This window comes from Eleutherodactylus coqui, chromosome 11, assembly GCF_035609145.1.
Source record: "Eleutherodactylus coqui strain aEleCoq1 chromosome 11, aEleCoq1.hap1, whole genome shotgun sequence".
Classification (NCBI taxonomy): Eukaryota; Metazoa; Chordata; class Amphibia; order Anura; family Eleutherodactylidae; genus Eleutherodactylus; species Eleutherodactylus coqui.
Window position 1 is genome coordinate 4,459,037 of NC_089847.1, and position 17,618 is coordinate 4,476,654.

At 50.8% G+C, this 17,618-nt stretch overlaps 1 protein-coding gene across 1 annotated transcript in view; it reads right to left on the minus strand.

The window, feature by feature from the left end:
• Nucleotides 1-2,062: 2,062 nt before the first annotated feature.
• The window catches only part of USP10 (ubiquitin specific peptidase 10), a 46,212-nt gene continuing 30,656 nt past the window's right edge, over nt 2,063-17,618 (minus strand). Inside the window, exons 12-14 of the mRNA XM_066583852.1 lie at nt 5,574-5,718; nt 4,635-4,700; nt 2,063-3,810 (exon numbers count right to left, since the gene is read on the minus strand). Coding sequence (XP_066439949.1) covers nt 3,623-3,810; nt 4,635-4,700; nt 5,574-5,718 — 399 coding nt within the window. The 3' untranslated portion in view covers nt 2,063-3,622. The remainder of the gene's footprint in view (nt 3,811-4,634; nt 4,701-5,573; nt 5,719-17,618) is intronic.

Genomic DNA, 17,618 nt, shown 5'->3' on the forward strand with positions numbered 1-17,618 from the left:
ACAGGCGACATTCTCAGTGATGTCACCGCTGCTCTTTAGTGATGGATAGGCGGCATTATTAGTGATGTCACCGCTGCTCTCTAGTGATGGACAGGCGACATTCTCAGTGATGTCACCGCTGCTCTCTAGTAATGGATAGGCAGCATTCTCAGTGATGGCACCGCTGCTCTCTAGTAATGGATAGGTGGCATTCTCAGTGATGTCACCGCTGCTCTCTAGTGATGGATAGGCGGCATTCTCAGTGATGTCACCGCTGCTCTCTAGTGAATTAATTGGTTACTCAAGATCTGCCTCTACAACGATGTTGTTGAACTTTGCAGCAGACAGGCGATACGTGGAACTCGCTGACTCCGGTTAAGTTTGGTGATGACCGCGGTGTCGATGCCAGGGAGTGACTCCGACCGACATCCGTCTTACAGAAAGTGGGATTACTTTTATGTTCTGTTCAATAGTCCCTGGCACCGCCGGCGAGGGGTTGGTTAGAAGGAGCCGGAAGCCAAGCCAGTGCAGCAATAAACCAGAAGTGTGTCAAACACCAAAAATAATGATTTTCCATGAAACATCCAAAAACTCCCTAACAGGCAATTAATGATCAAACCCGAGTCGGCAGCAGAATAAAAGGGACAAGGCCTGAGAGCAAACACCGCCGTGGGGGCAGAGAGCTGCGACTCCCATCACACAGTATCCACACTCTGGGCCCTAAACCCCCATTCTTTACACTGCAGGCTGCATCCAGAGAACATTCAGCTTTTAGACTTCATGATAAACTGGCATCATCTATAATCTTCACCCCCCCAACTCCGTAATCACTGACTTGGGGTTGAACAGTTTTAGTCCCCGAGACCACTCAGTGTTGTGGACCCCAGAGGGATTAGAGGGGGACTTTTAGTAAAACTCCACTTACCTGGATCCCTGATCAGATGAAGGTCCGAGGCGATCGCCAGTAAAGACATCTCATTACCGTCACTCATTACAGCACTAATTACAGGATTTATTATCAGCGGGAAATCCAGACATTTACATAACGGAGCAGAAAGGAAACATTCAGGAGTTGTGGAGCGATTAGATGAGCGGAGACCCTAGAAGTGATACAAGTTTTGCGCTCTTTTGCCCGCTGGAGTCTTCTGTTCCTCTTAGACACAATGGCGCTGGAACTGGTCGCCCGCTGTTATACCATCCGTGCGGAGGAACGGCGAGTTGTGCGGTCGGACACGTTAGTTGGAGCTCCAGCGTTGTATTCAGCTGACTGTGCAGCCTGTTGGTCAGAACGATTCCTGACATCCTCCTCCGACCCCTTTCAGCGATGAGTTGTTTCCGTCCGCAGGATCCCCTTTCGCTGGATGTTTTCCTCCATCGCGCCATTCTCTGTATACTCCCCACACCATTACATGATCCCCCCCCCCCCCGCGGTTGGTGGTGAGACCCCGGCTAGTCTAGCACCGATGACCGGCCTCGCTGGAAGTCGCTCCGATCGCTGGATCTTCCATCTAATGTGGATTCACACTGAAACTGATCCACGGAAAACTTGTCACGTGACGTTCTGTCGCACTCTGGGGTCACGGGGGAATTACCGAACAGGGCAGCGCCAATCGTGAGAGGGCGGGGGGCTCAAATAAATGGTCTGTTTAGTCTACACACCCAATTGTTGGGGCCCAGGCCTCCGGCCGGCACCAGGACAGCATACAGCAGCACTGAGAAGTGTAAAGGACCAATAAAGGTACACACTTTCCAGTGCCGGCCGGTATCTGTAGCCCCTGCAGTAGATGCGCCGCCTTCCTCCAGCGTATAGCAGGTCTGCTGGGCTCAGATAGTCGACCTCCCCAGGATAGATTCGGACCGCAGCGCACCCGTTGAGCAGCCATGAACTGAGAGATCGGCCCACACAAGACCCTGTTTTATGCGTAATGGTCATGGGCGACCGCGGGCTGCATCAGCTACTAATCCCCCTCTACCGCTCATCTATGGGGGCGGAGTTACATGAATTTTGCGCACTTCATTGGTGGTCAAGGCTAATCAGTCAGAGCGGCGGGCACAACAATACACAATGAACGACTCCACGAGGTTTAAACCAACGTTGTGACTTTATTGATGGGCGAAGACTTTGTACTCCTAGAGATCACTAAGCGGTGTACAATTAGGAACTGAACGTTAGAGGAGAGCGAGACGGCAAAAAGTAACTGAAGCGGACTGCCTGGCATCGCGGGCGGCTCTGCCCTCCGCCGTACAGAGGATCCTCATCATTGGGGTGTCTGGTGACACTCTGTCCCCTCGGCAGGCGAACCTCCCGCACTTCACGCCTTTAACTGGTTTACTTTATGCTTTTTCTCCGCAATGGATTTTAAAGCCTTTGGCTGCTGGGAAAGGCCGCCGTTTGTGGCAATTCTCCAGCAGGAAAGGGGTTAAAATGCTCTAATACTTCAGGTTACGCCTACGAGGCCCCCAGCGACCGATGTAAAGCCTTCTGTGGTTTTTGTTGTTTTTTTTTTAAACTTTTTTGCTACTTTTTACTATTTTTTTTTCCGTTTTTTAAACTGATTTATGCGAGAAAATCTAGAGAAAATTTGCAGCCCGACGCGTTTACGTATTGTATCGTTACTGTTACTGATTCGGTGATCCGGAAAGCGAGGAGTGGCGAGTTTTTTTGTCTTTTGCTAGGAGTGAAGGGTGGAGGCTTGCAGGAAGGGGCTGAAACCTTACAGGCCTGACTGTTGTCACATGTAGATTAATGCTGGTGTGTGTTGAGTCTTTGGAGAAGTGCGCGGCGGCCCGACAAGTGGCGCGGCGGCCCGACAAGTGGCGCGGCGGCCCGACAAGTGGCGCGGCGGCCCGACAAGTGGCGCGGCGGCCCGACAAGTGGCGCGGCGGCCCGACAAGTGGCGCGGCGGCCCGACAAGTGGCGCGGCGGCCCGACAAGTGGCGCGGCGGCCCGACAAGTGGCGCGGCGGCCCGACAAGTGGCGCGGCGGCCCGACAAGTGGCGCGGCGGCCCGACAAGTGGCGCGGCGGCCACTTCTACCCCAGACGCTAAAAAAATAATAAAATCTATTCTGTGTATTAAGAACCGTCCCCTCGACTGGTTAAAGCCTCGGCCCTCTGGGCCAACGTCCAGCCCGGTGCCGCAGGTTACTGTGCAGCGGCAGCAGACCGGACCTACCTGCCCAGAGGTGGTTTCATCGCTTGATCCTTTTGCCTCCAGATGGGGGCGCTCCTAGCCGCAAAAGGATGAAGTATCAGCAATATATTAAACATCTTGCTAAGCAGATTACAACATCGTCTCATTTGCTAAGATTTTCACCTTTGCAGGTCACATGGTACGCTTAAAAAAGGTCTGCGCCCCAAAAACGGGGGAGCAGCAATCTTGGCTACTCCACACCCCACTCGCCCCCCATCAGCGGTATGCTGGGGTCCCTAAAGCAAAGTGAAATCGCTTTTAAACATTTCCCCTGGTCTAATCTAAAAATGTACCAGGAAAAAGAAAGAAAAACTCCGGGGGCAGCGAGGAGAAGGGGGGGAGGGGCACTCAGGAGAAAAAAGAAATAAGGGCGAGGATTAAAAGGAAGTGGAGACCGGTGATTTGTGTCCTATGAAGCAGGAATCTTGCGCAGGAGCGCACGGGGCGCGGTTCACAGCAGGTCGACGCGGCGGTAATACAGGAGGTAGGCCGTGCGCTCTACAGTCTGTTTCACCACCTGATACTGATTGATCACTTTCACAGTCTGGTCGTCGATGCGTAGCCAGCCGTTCAGACCGATCTGGAAGACGTCTGTAGTGTAGTGTCCGCCCGTTGCGCTGTTACCATGGTGATAGACCACTGATGGAGAGAAGACAAGAAATGAGTGAGAAGGGCGGTGCAGATGATACACGGAGCTCACAGGGAAACACAGCGGGTCACAACTGAGGCCTCGCCCACAGACCACCTCACCGCGATTAGTGCGGCGCGGTCAGACCTCGCTAACCGCCGCAGAACGCGACCATCGGTCTTTACTATTTTTTTTTCCTTTCGTTTTTTTAAACTGATTTAACAGAACAGTAAAGGGTTAAACATCAATAAAATAGAAAAACATTTGATCTGGTGTAATGATCGGCCGTGGTGACCGCAGGCCCAGCCAGAGCGCCCCCTACTGCGGCTATGCAGCTCGGCGCATACGGATTTCCCCAGCAATTTCCTAGCTGCAAACAAAAAGAGGGATTTCAAGAAAAAAAAAGCACAACGAGGCTGATAACAGAGAGCTGCACATTCTGCGCGGTTTAGCTTTTAAATGCCGGCGATCATCGGGCCACAAGCAGAGCAAATTAATGAACTGGAGCGATAATGGTTCAGTGTGATGCAGACAATCGCTGGCTCGCCGTTCGCGGTCGTCGGCTTACAAACACTTTGTCGGCTCGCTGGCTCGCCGTTCGCGGTCGTCTGACTTCAGTCGGCTTACAAACACTTTGTCGGCTCGCTGGCGTATCGCTCCGTGTAAACGATTCTCATGAGAGGAGTGCCGAGCGAGAAACAGAGGAGAAGCCGCGAGCCGGCAGCAAGGCTTCATGTGAACGAGCGGTCTGAGCGCCGGCGGCCCCAGAACTGACTCAAATGTGTAACTTATAGTAAAACGTGACGAGCCGCAGCTGAAGGCACGGAGTACTGACCTGCGAAGAGCCGGTAGGTTCTTTGGCCTTTAAAAATCTTACTTCTCACCCCCGGAGAAAGCAAATCTGCAGAGAAGGAAAACAGCGTCTTACAGGAGGCAGAAGAGTAATGCGAGACGTCAGCGGTCGGCGCCGCGCCAGATTTACAGAAACGTCCCAACAGGAGGAGGAAACTGATGGGGGACAACGGGTGCTTTGTCTCCCCTCGCTGCTCTGTATGTGGGGGGCTACCCACCATGGACACCCCTCCATGTCACCAGGAAGGTATGCTGCTCGAAGAAATGACGGGGGCATATCAGGGCTCGGTCTCAACGGCATCTGCAGACTGGTGAATGCCAATAGAGCTGCCCGTTACTGGGCTCCGAGGGCCCCACTACAGGATGCCCAGCCCTCACCAAGTCTGGGTGGTACAGGTTGGCCAGTAGCTGCTACAGGGGACAGTTCATGGGACTCTGGCAGCTCCTCCTGTCCGGCTGTCCTGGTGTAACGCCCGTGGCCTGCTATCTGCTTCTGTGCTGGTAGACACAGCGGACCTTCTTGCTGCGGCACGCATGAATGTGCCAACCTGGAGGAGCAGGACCGCCGGTACAACCTGATTGGCGCCTCGTGTACCAGTAGTGATAAGGACACCAGCAACATGCAGAACTAGAGAGGAGTCGGGGGAGGAGAGCGGCGGAGGAGAGAGTCCCTTTTTGGGGTTGTCTCGCCCCTCCGACACTCCTGTTGTCACTCTCATTTGCACCAAACCGGGTGAAATGGATTCCCGATGGCTTCTGCCTCCTAACTAGACAGATTGATGTCCGACATGTACGTGACTTGGGGTTACACCGCGATGCTTACACGTCCCCTTAACTGTTTGGAGCAGTATAGCTGTGGAGGACACGACGATATGTATTCATGCCCCTCCCCCCTCCGATGGGGCAGAGCGCCTCCTCTTACCTTTGCTGATTTCCAGATCCACAGGGTATTCAATATTCTTCACCAGCTTCTGGCAGCCGCCAGTCTTCTCGAACACGAATCGTTTGAGGTGCAGAACGAGGACCGGCGGCAGCTCCTCCAGCGTCACTCGCCGGCTGACCTCCACCTGGAACAGAAGCAACATGTCAGCAAGGAACAGAACAACCCGGTCGCTGCACCCCGAGCACAGAGCCTGCTGGGATGAGGGAATGCCTGGACAGAGCCGCAGATACCAGAAACAGATGTGCCATCAGTGCCGTATCCAACTGTCACAGGAGTATTTGTCACTTTGTTCGCCCAGCGCTGCGATGGTTAAATATTTGGGTTATCACTTCTCCAATGTCCTGCCAGTATATGTGAAATTACAGACTACACTCTGCAGCAACCTGCCCTCTGCTGCTCGCAGGGATGCTCGGCCGCCGCAGACGCTAGGAATGTGCAGACCTGAAAGCAAGGACAGCCGCCAAATCCCACTGCTACAACAACAATAAGAAGAGAGCCGGGACGTAAAACCACAACGGATCAGTCTGGGCGGCATCCATCCATACCGAGGAGTAGTAGTGGTGCAGCGCCAATAGTGAGGAGTAGTTGTGGTGCAGCGCCAATAGTGAGGAGTAGTAGTAGTTGTGGTGCAGCGCCAATAGTAAGGAGTAGTAGTAGTTGTGGTGCAGTGCCAATAGTGAGGAGTAGTAGTAGTAGTAGTTGTGGTGCAGCGCCAATAGTGAGGAGTAGTAGTAGTAGTTGTGGTGCAGCGCCAATAGTGAGGAGTAGTAGTAGTAGTTGTGGTGCAGCGCCAATAGTGAGGAGTAGTAGTAGATGTGGTGCAGCGCCAATAGGGAGGAGTAGTAGTAGATGTGGTGCAGCGCCAATAGTGAGGAGTAGTAGTAGATGTGGTACAGTGCCAATAGTAAGGAGTAGTAGTAGATGTGGTACAGTGCCAATAGTAAGGAGTAGTAGTAGTTGTGGTGCAGTGCCAATAGTAAGGAGTAGTAGTAGTTGTGGTGCAGTGCCAATAGTAAGGAGTAGTAGTAGTTGTGGTGCAGTGCCAATAGTGAGGAGTAGTAGTAGTTGTGGTGCAGCGCCAATAGTAAGGAGTAGTAGTAGATGTGGTGCAGTGCCAATAGTAAGGAGTAGTAGTAGATGTGGTGCAGCGCCAATAGTAAGGAGTAGTAGTAGTTGTGGTGCAGCGCCAATAGTAAGGAGTAGTAGTAGTTGTGGTGCAGCGCCAATAGTAAGGAGTAGTAGATGTGGTGCAGCGCCAATAGTAAGGAGTAGTAGTAGATGTGGTGCAGCGCCAATAGTAAGGAGTAGTAGTAGATGTGGTGCAGCGCCAATAGTAAGGAGTAGTAGTAGATGTGGTGCAGCGCCAATAGTAAGGAGTAGTAGTAGATGTGGTGCAGTGCCAATAGTAAGGAGTAGTAGTAGATGTGGTGCAGCGCCAATAGTAAGGAGTAGTAGTAGTTGTGGTGCAGCGCCAATAGTAAGGAGTAGTAGTAGTTGTGGTGCAGCGCCAATAGTAAGGAGTAGTAGATGTGGTGCAGCGCCAATAGTAAGGAGTAGTAGTAGATGTGGTGCAGCGCCAATAGTAAGGAGTAGTAGTAGATGTGGTGCAGCGCCAATAGTAAGGAGTAGTAGTAGATGTGGTGCAGTGCCAATAGTAAGGAGTAGTAGTAGATGTGGTGCAGTGCCAATAGTAAGGAGTAGTAGTAGATGTGGTGCAGCGCCAATAGTAAGGAGTAGTAGTAGTTGTGGTACAGCGCCAATAGTAAGGAGTAGTAGTAGTTGTGGTGCAGCGCCAATAGTAAGGAGTAGTAGTAGTTGTGGTGCAGTGCCAATAGTAAGGAGTAGTAGTAGTTGTGGTGCAGCGCCAATAGTGAGGAGTAGTAGTAGATGTGGTGCAGTGCCAATAGTAAGGAGTAGTAGTAGTAGTTGTGGTGCAGTGCCAATACTAAGGAGTAGTAGTAGTTGTGGTGCAGCGCCAATAGTAAGGAGTAGTAGTAGTTGTGGTGCAGCGCCAATAGTAAGGAGTAGTAGTAGATGTGGTGCAGCGCCAATAGTAAGGAGTAGTAGTAGTTGTGGTGCAGCGCCAATAGTAAGGAGTAGTAGTAGATGTGGTACAGTGCCAATAGTAAGGAGTAGTAGTAGATGTGGTACAGTGCCAATAGTAAGGAGTAGTAGTAGATGTGGTGCAGTGCCAATAGTAAGGAGTAGTAGTAGATGTGGTGCAGTGCCAATAGTAAGGAGTAGTAGTAGATGTGGTGCAGTGCCAATAGTAAGGAGTAGTAGTAGATGTGGTGCAGTGCCAATAGTAAGGAGTAGTAGTAGTTGTGGTGCAGTGCCAATAGTGAGGAGTAGTAGTAGTTGTGGTGCAGCGCCAATAGTGAGGAGTAGTAGTAGTAGTTGTGGTGCAGCGCCAATAGTGAGGAGTAGTAGTAGTAGTTGTGGTGCAGCGCCAATAGTGTGGAGTAGTAGTAGTAGTTGTGGTGCAGTGCCAATAGTGAGGAGTAGTAGTAGTTGTGGTGCAGCGCCAATAGTGAGGAGTAGTAGTAGTTGTGGTGCAGTGCCAATAGTAAGGAGTAGTAGTAGTTGTGGTGCAGCGCCAATAGTGAGGAGTAGTAGTAGATGTGGTGCAGTGCCAATAGTAAGGAGTAGTAGTAGTAGTTGTGGTGCAGTGCCAATACTAAGGAGTAGTAGTAGTTGTGGTGCAGCGCCAATAGTAAGGAGTAGTAGTAGTTGTGGTGCAGCGCCAATAGTAAGGAGTAGTAGTAGATGTGGTGCAGCGCCAATAGTAAGGAGTAGTAGTAGTTGTGGTGCAGCGCCAATAGTAAGGAGTAGTAGTAGATGTGGTACAGTGCCAATAGTAAGGAGTAGTAGTAGATGTGGTACAGTGCCAATAGTAAGGAGTAGTAGTAGATGTGGTGCAGTGCCAATAGTAAGGAGTAGTAGTAGATGTGGTGCAGTGCCAATAGTAAGGAGTAGTAGTAGATGTGGTGCAGTGCCAATAGTAAGGAGTAGTAGTAGATGTGGTGCAGTGCCAATAGTAAGGAGTAGTAGTAGTTGTGGTGCAGTGCCAATAGTGAGGAGTAGTAGTAGTTGTGGTGCAGCGCCAATAGTGAGGAGTAGTAGTAGTAGTTGTGGTGCAGCGCCAATAGTGAGGAGTAGTAGTAGTAGTTGTGGTGCAGCGCCAATAGTGAGGAGTAGTAGTAGTAGTTGTGGTGCAGTGCCAATAGGGAGGAGTAGTAGTAGTAGTTGTGGTGCAGCGCCAATAGTGAGGAGTAGTAGTTGTGGTGCAGTGCCAATAGGGAGGAGTAGTAGTAGTAGTTGTGGTGCAGCGCCAATAGTGAGGAGTAGTAGTTGTGGTGCAGCGCCAATAGTGAGGAGTAGTAGTAGTAGTTGTGGTGCAGCGCCAATAGTGAGGAGTAGTAGTAGTAGTAGTTGTGGTGCAGCGCCAATAGTGAGGAGTAGTAGTAGTAGTTGTGGTGCAGCGCCAATAGTGAGGAGTAGTAGTAGATGTGGTGCAGCGCCAATAGGGAGGAGTAGTAGTAGATGTGGTGCAGCGCCAATAGTGAGGAGTAGTAGTAGATGTGGTACAGTGCCAATAGTAAGGAGTAGTAGTAGATGTGGTACAGTGCCAATAGTAAGGAGTAGTAGTAGTTGTGGTGCAGTGCCAATAGTAAGGAGTAGTAGTAGTTGTGGTGCAGTGCCAATAGTAAGGAGTAGTAGTAGTTGTGGTGCAGCGCCAATAGTAAGGAGTAGTAGTAGTTGTGGTGCAGCGCCAATAGGGAGGAGTAGTAGTAGTAGTTGTGGTGCAGCGCCAATAGTGAGGAGTAGTAGTTGTGGTGCAGTGCCAATAGGGAGGAGTAGTAGTAGTAGTTGTGGTGCAGCGCCAATAGTGAGGAGTAGTAGTTGTGGTGCAGCGCCAATAGTGAGGAGTAGTAGTAGTAGTTGTGGTGCAGCGCCAATAGTGAGGAGTAGTAGTAGTAGTAGTTGTGGTGCAGCGCCAATAGTGAGGAGTAGTAGTAGTAGTTGTGGTGCAGCGCCAATAGTGAGGAGTAGTAGTAGATGTGGTGCAGCGCCAATAGGGAGGAGTAGTAGTAGATGTGGTGCAGCGCCAATAGTGAGGAGTAGTAGTAGATGTGGTACAGTGCCAATAGTAAGGAGTAGTAGTAGATGTGGTACAGTGCCAATAGTAAGGAGTAGTAGTAGTTGTGGTGCAGCGCCAATAGTAAGGAGTAGTAGTAGATGTGGTGCAGCGCCAATAGTAAGGAGTAGTAGTAGATGTGGTGCAGCGCCAATAGTAAGGAGTAGTAGTAGTTGTGGTGCAGCGCCAATAGTAAGGAGTAGTAGTAGTTGTGGTGCAGCGCCAATAGTAAGGAGTAGTAGATGTGGTGCAGCGCCAATAGTAAGGAGTAGTAGTAGATGTGGTGCAGCGCCAATAGTAAGGAGTAGTAGTAGATGTGGTGCAGCGCCAATAGTAAGGAGTAGTAGTAGATGTGGTGCAGTGCCAATAGTAAGGAGTAGTAGTAGATGTGGTGCAGTGCCAATAGTAAGGAGTAGTAGTAGATGTGGTGCAGCGCCAATAGTAAGGAGTAGTAGTAGATGTGGTACAGTGCCAATAGTAAGGAGTAGTAGTAGTTGTGGTGCAGTGCCAATAGTAAGGAGTAGTAGTAGTTGTGGTACAGCGCCAATAGTAAGGAGTAGTAGTAGTTGTGGTGCAGCGCCAATAGTAAGGAGTAGTAGTAGATGTGGTGCAGTGCCAATAGTAAGGAGTAGTAGTAGATGTGGTGCAGTGCCAATAGTAAGGAGTAGTAGTAGTTGTGGTGCAGCGCCAATAGTGAGGAGTAGTAGTAGTTGTGGTGCAGCGCCAATAGTGAGGAGTAGTAGTAGTAGTTGTGGTGCAGCGCCAATAGTGAGGAGTAGTAGTAGTAGTTGTGGTGCAGTGCCAATAGGGAGGAGTAGTAGTAGTAGTTGTGGTGCAGCGCCAATAGTGAGGAGTAGTAGTTGTGGTGCAGCGCCAATAGTGAGGAGTAGTAGTAGTAGTTGTGGTGCAGCGCCAATAGTGAGGAGTAGTAGTAGTAGTTGTGGTGCAGTGCCAATAGTGAGGAGTAGTAGTAGTAGTAGTTGTGGTGCAGCGCCAATAGTGAGGAGTAGTAGTAGTAGTAGTTGTGGTGCAGCGCCAATAGTGAGGAGTAGTAGTAGTAGTAGTTGTGGTGCAGCGCCAATAGTGAGGAGTAGTAGTAGTAGTTGTGGTGCAGTGCCAATAGGGAGGAGTAGTAGCAGTTGCAGTGTAGCACTGGCAGTCCTTTTATTCCAGATCCCCCTCATACATTACACGCACCCCTAAATGATGCCAGTAAGGCGCACCGGATGTCAACGGGAATATTAAAAAGTTATGGTTTTTGCAACAATAAAAAAAAAAAACACACCTAAGGCCGCCTGCACACGAGCGGAAATCCCGCCGCGGGATTTCCGCCGCTCAAAGTTTGCATAGGAGTGCATTACAATACGCACTCCTATGCAGACGGCCGCGGTTTGGCCACGCGAAATCTCGCGCGGCAAACAAACCGCGGCATGTCCTAATTTTCTGCGGGGCACGCACTCACCCGGCCGCCAGGCGCGGGTGAGTACGCGCTCGTCCCTGCAGGCGCTCGGGTCGGATCGCGCGGCGAGAATTCTCGCTGCCGGATCCGACCCGCTCGTCTGCAGGCGGCCTAAAAATGAGTTGGTCATTAAGCCATAAGATCACTAAGGGGTTAATCTACCGGGACACAAAAATCAAGTGGAGTGAAATGGATTTGAATCCCCATTGTTCTGCCATCCTGCGTTTACGGCGCGGCCCGATGTGGGGAGTTCGGCGGTTCTTTATATAGTTTACTTTGAGGCGGAGCCACCAGAGCAGCGCAAATAATCCTTACCCCCCCCGACGTTCTCCATGCGGGATGAATGTGTTACTTTGACAAGTCTTAAGGATGCAGCAACACGAAATAGTTTTTTCAAATATGCGAAAATGGATTTTCTTAACCCCTTAACGCTCCAGGGCAGAACCGGCGTGTGGAGTGAAGGCAGCCATGTCAATGCAGTCACCTATGAGAGCGCGATACGGGGCCGGCTATATCCGTGCGCTGCGTGATGCAAGCGGTGCCCAGAAGACGCCATGTAAATAGGTACGGCTGCCTGTCAGACTATACAGCAATACTGCGGTACTGCACTACACTGAGTGATCAAACCATCACAAGGTCAAGACTTTAACGGGGACTAAGAAAAAAAATACAATGTGTAAAAAAAGAAGAAAAATGGTGTTATTTAAAGAAAAGGTGATAAAAAGGCGGCGAATCCCCCTCATTGCAGCGAATCCCCCCGCGGCTGCTAATCCCCCGCGGCTGCCAATCCCCCGCGGCTGCTAATCCCTGGACTGGCCAGCCATGAGGACGACATTTGTCAAAAATCTCATCCACACGGGGCAGCAAATCAGTCGTGGTAAAGCCGGCGCTGCGGCGCAGATTCCCGGGACGCAGCATATCCATTCATCTGTTTTGCCGCTGCGGCCTCGCTCCTCTCTATGGGAGCGCCAGCTGCAACAGAAAAGCATGCGGCAAAGCTGCTACCAAACCCGCAGACAAGTGCTGCAGGTTTTGAAGCTGCGCTTTCCCGGTGGAAATCACGTGGTTTTTGCCGCAGCAAAACCGCCAGATTTCTGATGATACGACCCATGTGACCGCGGCCCGAATACCCGGTACCCACAGCTGTCGGGCATCACGGCGCCCGTCTGACCGTACATTAAATACTACCACTAGATAACGGAATACGAGCCCGCAGACCGTTGCGATGACCGATACACGAAGGAGTTAGGAAAGTGGGGGGAGGGGAAACCGAAAATTGGGGGGAAAAAAAGGAAAGGCCGTTCGGGGAATAAGCCTCGTCCATCACCATTAATTTCTTCTGAACTCGCGGCCGTTAGATCGCTCAGCGTTTATTGCTTTATCCCCCTGACAGGCAGCCATGGCGGCCCTCGCGGTCTCCTCACTGATCGGGACGTACCACTGCTGCTCGTTGCCACGATCCGTGAGAACATTAATCGCGTCTGTTGACGCCCGCCGTGTATTGGCTACCGATCCCACAGGCCCAGAATGCAATGCTACGCTCCCAGCCATGCAGGGGTTAACGGCCATTCACACGGGACAATTAGAGCACAACAGCGTAATAATCGCGGTGTGTAAAGCCGCAGCCATCGCACTCCCCGTCTACAGCTCACCGACTTCTCGCTGATGGCAGCGCTCCCCGCTCGGTGTGTTACAAAGAACGCGAAGCGCTGAGCGATAATCTGCCTGTCTAAACGCTCTGCAGGAGCGCCAACAACCTAGCGGTGACTGAACAGCGTGAGCGCTGATGTCGACTGTCGTCCCATCTAATTGGACATCAAACAGCCTCCGGACTGATACATTGTAACAAACTATCAGGACAGGAGAATGATTTGTGCTGCTGCCGCCTTAGGATCATCTAGACTGGATACATTGTAACCAACCCTCAGCTGTGACAAGCATTATGTTCACAAGGGGTTTTCAACCTCTGAATATTAAAAAGATTTCTATTCACTGACAGCAAGCTGAAATGGACAGTAGCTGAAACAAAGTCCAACAGAAAGCTTGGCGTTTGCACCAGTGCCAGGCTCTCTGGGTAGGGGGCATTCTGAATTACTCCCTGATGAGACGGTGCCAAGGACAGACGCGTTATCACGTATTCACAGGGCGTCCAGTACAGATCCGCGGCAGTAACCGTTATCACCGATGTGCCAGCCGCGTGTGAGCGCAACACAACCAAAACAATCTGCAGGCGCGGCACGGAGTGTTCGTTAACAGGACAGCGTGGGCGGTTAATGAGCAGCTAATCTGCTGCTCCTCCTCCACCTACCAACAGGTCTGATGATGTCATCGAAGGAGCAGAGGGGTGCGAGAGCCGGACCCCCCTGCCAGGTCAGTAGAAGAAAACGGTCTGCGGGGTCTATTAGCGCTGGGACCTCCGAGCACCTGAGGGGCCGCCATGTCTGCGCCAATCTCACACCAAAATCCTTGTGAAATAGAAAATTCGAACAGCGCTTCTGCTTTCTTGCTTCACCCTTTGGAAGACCTCCGCTTGCTGCCAGTGACCGGATACTCCTCACAGCTCAGCGGGTGCTACAGTTGTATCCAATTCTGTGAGCTAAACTTCAGACTGATACATTGTAACAAAATCAGGACAGGAGAGTTATGTGCTGCGGTGGCGGCGGCCCGGGGGCAACCAGGCGGGCCGGCCCGGGGGCAACCAGGCGGGCCGGCCCGGGGGCAACCAGGGGACGATTATCGCTGAGTTGCTCTAACTCCCCATGAAGGACAGTCGTTCCGTGTAAACGGGCACTTAGTCAGATTCAGAGACTGAATGACGGTTTACAGTGAATGGAGGCGGCGGGAGGGAGAGCGCCCCCTGGCTGCCCCACCTCCAGGCCGGCCACGCTCTGAGCGATACTTGCTCCACGTAACAGCACCCTAAATCCCCGCCGCGGCGCAGGGCCTGAATACTTTCCTCCAGCTAGAGGAGTGTAAATGTCGTCGCTGCCCCCCCCCCCCCCCCCCACGTAAACCTGCGAGAACAAACACCCCCAAATATCATCCCACCGCAGCGAAGCGTCCGCACCTCAGGCCTGCGCCGCTCGGAAAGTTCCCCTGGCCGCCTGTCTAAATGCCATGCGCGGCTCCTGCGCGGCTTCGCTCGCCTCGGCTAATTATCATGCGTGAACTTTATTTCCAGCCCAGACATCAAAACAAGAAGCAGACGGAGCGACCAGAAGGCAAACGCCGCGCCCAGCGCTGCTGACCCCTAATTGGCCGGCGGTCGCTCCGTGAAGACCAGAAATGACGGGTTACCCACCAGAACCTTACAAGCTAAAATCAAGTCACTTGGCGAGGAGCGACGACCTTCAGATGGCTGGGAAACATAGACCGCGGCGGAGCGCGCTGCTTAACCCCTGCACTGCCAGCAGCTCCTACACAGGTTACATCTGCCGGCCCGAGGACGGAGCCGCGCAAAACTGAGGACTCCTAGAAGGGACGCCTCATCACCGTGTAAGGGCAAAGCTCTGCAGCCTTCAAATACAGCATGCAAGATCACTGCTTGCTGTCAGTGAATAGGAACATTCAACTGTTGTCTAGAACTCCAGACTGATACATTGTAACGAAACAGCAGGTGGAAACTTCCTCTATTACCACAGATTTTCAATGGCAGACGGGGCGACCGAAACCCCCACAATTCTGAAACAATGCATTCATTTTGTGAGATTAATGATGGAAGCTCAGACCGAGCTTTTTTAGATGTGGTGATAAAAGTGAACCGAATTCGTATTATTTACGTTGTTTTGTAGGAAAAAAAGGTAAAAGGAGGTTTTGGGGAAATTAAATATTTATCATTTTACATTTCTGTTTTTTGTGCCCTTTACTGTTTGATGGCTTCTACAATACACCGCAACGCTTCGGTACTGCAGCACATTGTATCTGTACTGTTCTCATAATAACCCCTTAGTGACCAGACTGTTTTGCTGCAAGGACCAAGCGACTTTCGCACAAGCCATAATTTGCTTCCGTAGTCGGAGGGCCCGCTGCTTGTGGGGGGAGCTATGTAACTCATGGCAGCCCTCTGGGGGTCCCTAGAATGTGTAGAACTGCTGTTGCATCTTTTTTGGAAGGTGGAGGGGGGGGGGGGGGGGGGACCGGAAAAATCATCCAGAAAGTCTTTTTTTACAACATTCACCATTTGCTAAACATAACAATTCTGGATCCCCCCGACTACTGCGATACCAAGTTTATTGAGAGAATTGGGGGAAAAAGTACATTTACTAGTTTTGCTCAATAAAAACATATTTTAACCCTTAAGGACACGTAAGGTTATGTCCTGCACATTTGAGGTATGTATGGAGGGGGATCGCAGGGTGAGGTCGCTCCATACATCACGGCTGCCGGCTGTTTCTTACAGCAGACACCCGGCGGCAGTAGCTCCCATAAGCTGTGCGGCTTATCTGAGCCGTTAACCCTTTAAATGCCACCAATTTTGACAGCAGAATTTAAATCCCCCGGCCAATGTTCCAGGGTCCCATACGGCTGTGCGGTTGTCATGGCAGCTGAGGGGCCTTTTGAAAGTCATTCTGCTTGTGACAGCCCTGGAGCCTATCAGGCCATGCCATTGGGGTAGCTTGATAGAATGTCTGTCTGATCGCAGAATAATTAATGCTATGGCATTACATCACACTGCAGAAGCGATCAAAGCATCACAAGCTCTTGTTCCCCCTGGGGACTAAAAAAAAAAGTAAGAACTAAGTTTAAAATAAAGTTTTACTGATCATTAAAAAAAAAAAAAGTTATAAAAATTAAAAAAGAAAAAACAAACAAAAACAAACAAACGCAAACAAAAACGCTCCTTCGCCATATTTACAATTAAGGAATCTAAATAATAAAACAAACACATTTGGTATCGCCGCGTCCGGAAAAGTCCGACCTATCAAAGTAACTGATTATTTACCGCGGGCGGTGAACGGCGTCCGAAAAAAAAAAGTCAGAATTGTGCTTTTAGGTCACCCTGTAGGTCATAAATATTCCAAAACGGTCCCAACATAACCGGAGCACAAGAGGAGACGTCGCACAACTCGATGAAGACATGAAAATGATAACGGTCAGCAGACGGCGGCGGGAAATAAAAAAAAAACAATAGTACAGCAAAAACAAAAAAACGTGTAAGAGTGTAAGTTTGTCCGGCCGTGATCGTACAGCGCCCGGGAGTGACGTCATCAGTGCTCGCCGCAGAGAGCCGTGAGGGTTGTATCTACAGGGGAGCGGTCCTCCTTGGCCGCGGTCGCCTCTAGGTCGCTTGGCTTTATTTTTGGCGCTGACGATAGACAGCGTTACTTTAAACTATTTTTATGGCGTTCAGCGGGCGCAGCTAAATACTTCATCGTCTGTCGTTCTGAAGGCGCTGATAACCATGCGGAGGATTTTGGGGTTAAATTGTGGTATTTCATCCAAAAAGGTTCGTGTAGAAAAATGCCTTTTAATTAAACTGGATTTTCTCTGTTTAAACTTTATTGACGCTTTTTTCCCCTCAACGAAACTTGAAGAGGCGATCATGTGATGGCTGGGATAATACACTGCATTACCTTTGTGGCGCATTCTACTGAGCCCATCAGACTCTGCCAGTCGGGGTCTAATACACCGAGTTACATGACAGACGGGATCCCGGCTGCATACCTTGTGACCGGTGGCACTGCGGGTGTCGCAGGGTGGCAGAAGGTTCCCACGTCTCCCGCTGCCATCTGTTACATGCTGCAGTTGCTATTAAGGCATGTACCGACGGTTAGAGCAGGAGCCTTAGCGCAGGAGCCTTAGCGCAGGAGCCTTAGCGCAGGAGCCTTAGCGCAGGAGCCTTAGCGCAGGAGCCTTAGCGCAGGAGCCTTAGCGCAGGAGCCTTAGCGCAGGAGCCTTAGCGCAGGAGCCTTAGCGCAGGAGCCTTAGCGCAGGAGCCTTAGCGCAGGAGCCTTAGCGCAGGAGCCTTAGCGCAGGAGCCTTAGCGCAGGAGCCGGGCTGTTGGCAGTCAGCTAGGCCACTGCTTTAAAAAGATATGCAGATTTAACCCCTTAAGGACCAGACCCGTTTCAGGGATTTCACCCATGTGGCGGTTTTACTGCCGTATTTTGTTTCCTTTAGCTACCAAAATTATTTTACTGCTTTTTCCGGCGACATTTAGAGCGATTTGTTAAATATCTTTTTCACTGACTTTTTCCCCATTTTTTAGTTTTATTGGGGGTAAAATGATTTTTTTTACATTTAAAGTTATTTTGTAATTTAGTAGATTTATGCTATAAGTACAGCAGCAGCTCCTCTAATTGTTCCAGACATTGATATATTGTACGTATGGTTTCGGTTTACGGACGGCGACGGTTCTGGATGGCGTTTTGTGTTATTCTCCTTCTTATGTAAATATTGTTGGTTTATTCTGTAATTTTGTTCCACT